Source organism: Toxorhynchites rutilus, chromosome 3, assembly GCF_029784135.1.
Source record: "Toxorhynchites rutilus septentrionalis strain SRP chromosome 3, ASM2978413v1, whole genome shotgun sequence".
Taxonomy (NCBI): Eukaryota; Metazoa; Arthropoda; class Insecta; order Diptera; family Culicidae; genus Toxorhynchites; species Toxorhynchites rutilus.
In genome coordinates, this window is record NC_073746.1 from 190,567,085 (window position 1) to 190,573,774 (window position 6,690).

Below are 6,690 nucleotides of genomic sequence, written 5' to 3' on the forward strand. Positions count from 1 at the left end.
TTATGCATCCAATATTGGATACGAAAATTTCCACTGATGGGGGAAAAAAAAAAGACGGGTGGGTAATGTCGGGGACATAACCGGAGTGACGTAGGACTATACAAAGGGGACAGCTTTTGTTAAATATATATTTTAAATATATTGTTTTATTTTCTTCACCTACGTGAATACCTACCTATCTACCTGAAAAATGGATTAGTTTACTGTTTACTCTTTATGAATATGTTGATGGTTCTGAAAAGAACCTTTGGTGTTGTGTTTTTGTTATCACTCGATATTCCCATCTTGTTCGGCTAAACCTTCCTGTTTGGCGATTTGTTGTCACTCGCCACAGCTTTCACAGTTGGAAAATTTCTTCCCATCCAGCTTGTGACATATTTTACAGTAAATTACATTCAATGGCACGTCGCATTACCACCACTCAGTGCCGGATTGGAGGTAATTTTAACCTGTAATTGAACATTTGCGATGACAGTGGTACAGTGTCGACTTTCAATGTGGGGTCATAATTTGGATCTCTATGTTTACAAAAATGTCCAACTAAATAAGTCGCATTACATGTCCGTCCAATTAGCTAAATGTCGAACTAATTGTAGATTACTGTACTTTAAATCTGGAAACAATTTAAGAATTGGTGAAAATTGAATAATCAGGAAAGTCCCCAACTATCAATAAGCTCAGAACAACTGCCAAATTCACATACTCATCAAATCCTGGCAAACAAATTATGAAAACATCAATTTGTGTTTTATTATTATTTTGGATAATGTTTTAGAAAGCATTGAACTTTATTTCCTAAACTCTTTTTTGGAAGGTTTAATGGCTCTGAAAAGCGCCTTGTTTTATGGAATGGTTCCAATTTAGAAAACTTAGTACTCGTGGTTTTGAAAAAAACCATTTCGAACGCCCTCGATGCCGCCTTGTTCTGGATTTGCCACCAAAGCAGTTTGTATAAACAAACTTTTTTCTTCTGCTACCTGATGCCGTTTTGCGATTGCGTTTGCCACTCGCCATTCGCTGCAACTGCCTGTTGTCTTGATGTCCACCGAACCGAATGTGTTATGTTCCGAATGCAGGTTTTCTTATCGTCGCGAGCAGCTTTGCCAGCTAACTCGATCACTCCGGCGGCCGAAACTATATAACGCCGGCTAGATGGACTGGTACACAAGTACTAACGCGCTCGACCTAGCTACCTTTTCCGGTGCAATTGGCGGATACACCTACGGGAAATTGCAGACCACCACGGTTCGAGCGGGATTTTGCCTTTCCCTTCTCTTTTCCTCCTTTGTTGAGTACACGATGCCGATGCCGTACAACCACACGGGTTTACGGTTTAAAGGAAAATAAGATATTTTTTTGGGGTCCGCGTGTTTTATACTCTAGCGGTACACACTCACAGGATAGAGACAAATCGGCAGACTCAGCCAAAGGGGCGGGTCCAACGAGACGAACGAATGAGCGTTAAAAGGGAGCGATGGCAAAAAAATACATTCATTACGATTTGTTCGCTCGTTGGATTCACATACAGACTAAAAAGGGTCCTTTTCAGGATCACAAAAAGTCTAAAGAGTTTATTGTTTTGTTATCACTCGATATCCCCATCTTGTTCGGCTAAACCTTCCTGTTTAGCGATTTGTTGTCACTCGCCACAGCTTTCACAGTTGGAAAATTTCTTCCCATCCAGCTTGTGACATATTTTACAGTAAATTACATTCAATGGCACGTCGCATTACCACCACTCAGTGCCGGATTGGAGGTAATTTTAACCTGTAATTGAACATTTGCGATGACAGTGGTACAGTGTCGACTTTCAATGTGGGGTCATAATTTGGATCTCTATGTTTACAAAAATGTCCAACTAAATAAGTCGCATTACATGTCCGTCCAATTAGCTAAATGTCGAACTAATTGTAGATTACTGTACTTTAAATCTGGAAACAATTTAAGAATTGGTGAAAATTGAATAATCAGGAAAGTCCCCAACTATCAATAAGCTCAGAACAACTGCCAAATTCACATACTCATCAAATCCTGGCAAACAAATTATGAAAACATCAATTTGTGTTTTATTATTATTTTGGATAATGTTTTAGAAAGCATTGAACTTTATTTCCTAAACTCTTTTTTGGAAGGTTTAATGGCTCTGAAAAGCGCCTTGTTTTATGGAATGGTTCCAATTTAGAAAACTTAGTACTCGTGGTTTTGAAAAAAACCATTTCGAACGCCCTCGATGCCGCCTTGTTCTGGATTTGCCACCAAAGCAGTTTGTATAAACAAACTTTTTTCTTCTGCTACCTGATGCCGTTTTGCGATTGCGTTTGCCACTCGCCATTCGCTGCAACTGCCTGTTGTCTTGATGTCCACCGAACCGAATGTGTTATGTTCCGAATGCAGGTTTTCTTATCGTCGCGAGCAGCTTTGCCAGCTAACTCGATCACTCCGGCGGCCGAAACTATATAACGCCGGCTAGATGGACTGGTACACAAGTACTAACGCGCTCGACCTAGCTACCTTTTCCGGTGCAATTGGCGGATACACCTACGGGAAATTGCAGACCACCACGGTTCGAGCGGGATTTTGCCTTTCCCTTCTCTTTTCCTCCTTTGTTGAGTACACGATGCCGATGCCGTACAACCACACGGGTTTACGGTTTAAAGGAAAATAAGATATTTTTTTGGGGTCCGCGTGTTTTATACTCTAGCGGTACACACTCACAGGATAGAGACAAATCGGCAGACTCAGCCAAAGGGGCGGGTCCAACGAGACGAACGAATGAGCGTTAAAAGGGAGCGATGGCAAAAAAATACATTCATTACGATTTGTTCGCTCGTTGGATTCACATACAGACTAAAAAGGGTCCTTTTCAGGATCACAAAAAGTCTAAAGAGTTTATTGTTTTGTTATCACTCGATATCCCCATCTTGTTCGGCTAAACCTTCCTGTTTAGCGATTTGTTGTCACTCGCCACAGCTTTCACAGTTGGAAAATTTCTTCCCATCCAGCTTGTGACATATTTTACAGTAAATTACATTCAATGACACGTCGCATTACCACTACTCAGTGTCGGATTGGAGGTAATTTTAACCTGTAATTGAACATTTGCGATGACAGTGGTACAGTGTCGACTTTCAATGTGGGATCATAATTTGGATCTCTATGTTTACAAAAATGTCCAACTAAATAAGTCACATTACATGTCCGTCCAATTAGCTAAATGTCGAACTAATTGTAGATTACTGTACTTTCAATCTCGAAACAATTTAAGAATTGGTGAAAATTGAATAATCAGGAAAGTCCCCAACTATCAATAAGCTCAGAACAACTGCCAAATTCACATACTCATCAGATCCTGGCAAACAAATTATGAAAACATCAATTTGTGTTTTATTATTATTTTGGATAATGTTTTAGAAAGCATTGAACTTTATTTCCTAAACTCTTTTTTGGAAGGTTTAATGGCCCTGAAAAGCGCCTTGTTTTATGGAATGGTTCCAATTTAGAAAACTTAGTACTCGTGGTTTTGAAAAAAACCATTTCGAACGCCCTCGATGCCGCCTTGTTCTGGATTTGCCGCCAAAGCAGTTTGTATAAAGAACAAACTTTTTTCTTCTGTTACCTGATGCCGTTTTGCGATTGCGTTTGCCACTCGCCACTCGCTGCAACTGCCTGTTGTCTTGATGTTCACCGAACCGAATGTGTTCTGTTCCGAATGCAGGTTTTCTTATCGTCGCGAACAGCTTTGCCAGCTAACTCGATCACTTCGGCGGCCGAAGCTATATAACGCCGGCTAGGTGGACTGGTACACTGGTACTAACGCGCTCGGCCTAGCTACCCTTGCGGGGAACTCCAGATCAACACGAGCGGGAACTCCAGATCAAGGTTCGAGCGGGATTTTGCCTTTCCCTTCACTTTTCCTCCTTTGCCATATCCAACCATGGCTGCTTGTGTTGGTTTGTTGATGTGAGGTGATGCGAAACGATGTGGTGTACGGTTCGGATGAGAATGATCGTTACGGCAGCGGAGAGGGGATTTTGAAGCTGACTGGCTGGCTCGAGAATTACGCATGTGTGAGACTGCGACCAATGTTTCCCTCATTTTTTTCTTTTTCCTTTCCAATCGTGCTTCATTCTATTTCGCTGCTGCTCTGGTTGCCCGTTTTGGTCGGTACGATTTGAGGAGCACAAAATGGACCAATCAAAAATGGGCACATAATGTATTTGGACAATGGTTGATATTTCACAATTATTCAATTATTTATCTCAAGAAAAATGAAATGTTATTCGTTATGATAGATGCGTAGATATATTTCCTATCAATTGATGCAAAAACCTTTGCGATCTATTGAGAAATGCTCGAGTTATAAGCGTTCCAAATCTTGCATTTTTTCCTACTTGTTCAGTGCCTAGATTTCCATTTCACCCCCTATATCTTCCGGTTAGACGTAGTCCTACGTCAATATTCAGAAGCTTTCCTGTTAATTGCGATAGATTGAAAAATAACAAAACCAAATGTATTTGGTTGCAGTGTTATATGGATAGAAAACATTAAAATAAACTCTATCGCATGAATGTATTTTTCAATTCCCAGGGGAACAGATTATTTTTCAGCAACGATGATAGCAACGAGAATTCCGCGCGTGTATGTGTGTGTGTGTGTGTGTGTGTGGCGGCTGCTCCGATGTTTCAAGCGGAACCGTGGCATCACTCTCCTCCTGATGGATTCCCTTTTGGCCTTAGGTGCACAAACAGGCTCTTGGTGACACCGTTCATCAGCGTTTTCATGATAAACGAAATTAGCTTCACAACAACAGCGACAACATGCTCCAATCGCTGTTCAATCATAACTGAGTGGGTTTACGAGCGGCGCTCGCTTATATACCGATTGGTGATTTCAATAGCCTGTTTTGAAAGCAATTTTAAGACTATTGAAAGAAGTTTTTGGATCAAAAAGTAACAAGTGTATGACGCGTAGACATTTTATCTTTCAAATGAAGTGTTTATCATACCATTTCGTTTAGTTGTTTAAGAGCTATTAACGCTCAAAATCTCGGTCTCCAGCGTAACGCTTTCGTTCTCGAAACTTTGGTTTTACACCCCGGTATAGAAATGAAAGACGTAGTCCTACGTCAAAATTGAATTAGGGATTATTTCCATTGCTATTTGTAAGTAGTAAATGAGTTGATTACTTGAAAATATGTTTAACTGTGAAATTTCCTATAGGAAACATTATAATTGTATCAGCAAAACCGAATCATATTTGCAAGAGGTGTCACACGGATTCAGAAACTAAATTTGTAAGGTTTAAAAATGATTCAAGTTTGAACTTTAAAAAGACAAATATAATTTCAGCTTTGATCAGGCTAAAAACTAGCTAATTTGCATCGAATTGGTGGAAGAAATCCGAACAAAATCAAAGAAATTTACCTCAAAAGATGGATTCGGAAAAAAGAGATTGCCTGATGTGCAATGTTCCCAACGAAGTCTGCGATATGGTGCAGTGCGATACGTGCGAGCTGTGGGCTCATTACTCGTGTGCTGGCGTTACGGAAGCAGTGAAGGAGAAGGAGTGCAACTGCAGCAAATGCGTTAATACGCTGCAGGCTCCGAAAATTCGGAAAACCACAAGGAGCGATGCCAAAAAGACGACAGGACTGAAAACGAAGAGCGATTGTGGATCGTCCGTTGGGTCTGTTTCGGAGAGCGTCGGAACGCTTGAAGATTCGTTGAGAAAATTCGAGAAGGAGCAGCGTGCGAAAGAAAAAGCCTTAGAAGAGGAAATGATCCTGCGTGAAAAGCAACTCGAAATGGAAAGAGCTCTGCAGGAAAAACGTCGACAAAGAGAGAAAGAGTTTATGAAGAAGCAACTGCAGCAGGACAGGGAATTAAAAGAACGTCAGCTGCAAGAGGAGCGCGAGATGTTGGAAAATGAATTGGCTGAGGAAAAATCCTTTCAAGATCGACGCAAAAAGATGTTCGACGACTTCTTGACGGCGAAAAAGGCCGTCTCAGAACCGGCTCTTGACGAGGAAAGCGCTGTCGGTGATACAAAGGAGGAAAATGAAACGTTCACCGAGAAAAAGGTGAAATTCTGGTTGAAAAAACAGTATGTCACGAAAAACTATCCACCGATTGCACCGAAGCAGGAGGATCAGATAGCTGGCCCGTCCAAACAACAGGATCAGATAGCTGGTCCGTCCAAGCAACAGGATCAGATAGCAGGTCCGTCCAAGAATGTTCCAGTTACACGTGAAGAGAATAAAGAAGATGTAGCCAAAAGTGAGGAAGACGAAGAAGACGATGATGACACCGAAGATGATAGCGAGGAAGAGGTGGGTGAAGCAGAGTCTCGAGAGGAAAGCAACAGGATCAGATAGCAGGTCCGTCCAAGAATGTTCCAGTTACACGTGAAGAGAATAAAGAAGATGTAGCCAAAAGTGAGGAAGACAAAGAAGACGATGATGACACCGAAGATGATAGCGAGGAAGAGGTGGGTGAAGCAGAGTCTCGAGAGGAAAGCAACAGGATCAGATAGCAGGTCCGTCCAAGAATGTTCCAGTTACACGTGAAGAGAATAAAGAAGATGTAGCCAAAAGTGAGAAAGACGAACAAGACGATGATGACGATGTGGGTGAAGCAGAGTCTCGAGAGGAAAGCAACAGGATCAGATAGCAGGTCCGTCCAAGAATGTTCC

At 41.4% G+C, this 6,690-nt stretch overlaps 1 protein-coding gene across 1 annotated transcript; it reads left to right on the forward strand.

The window, feature by feature from the left end:
- Nucleotides 1-5,431: 5,431 nt before the first annotated feature.
- LOC129773761 (DNA ligase 1-like) lies at nt 5,432-6,373 on the forward strand. Its single transcript, XM_055777405.1, has one exon. It carries the CDS (start codon nt 5,432-5,434, stop codon nt 6,371-6,373), a length of 942 nt encoding a protein of 313 aa, XP_055633380.1.
- The last annotated feature ends 317 nt before the right edge of the window (nt 6,374-6,690 follow it).

What these genes read in the sequence shown, in the direction of transcription:
- LOC129773761 (XM_055777405.1), top strand. Translation starts at nt 5,432, where the DNA reads ATGGATTCGGAAAAAAGAGATTGCCTGATGTGCAATGTTCCCAACGAA.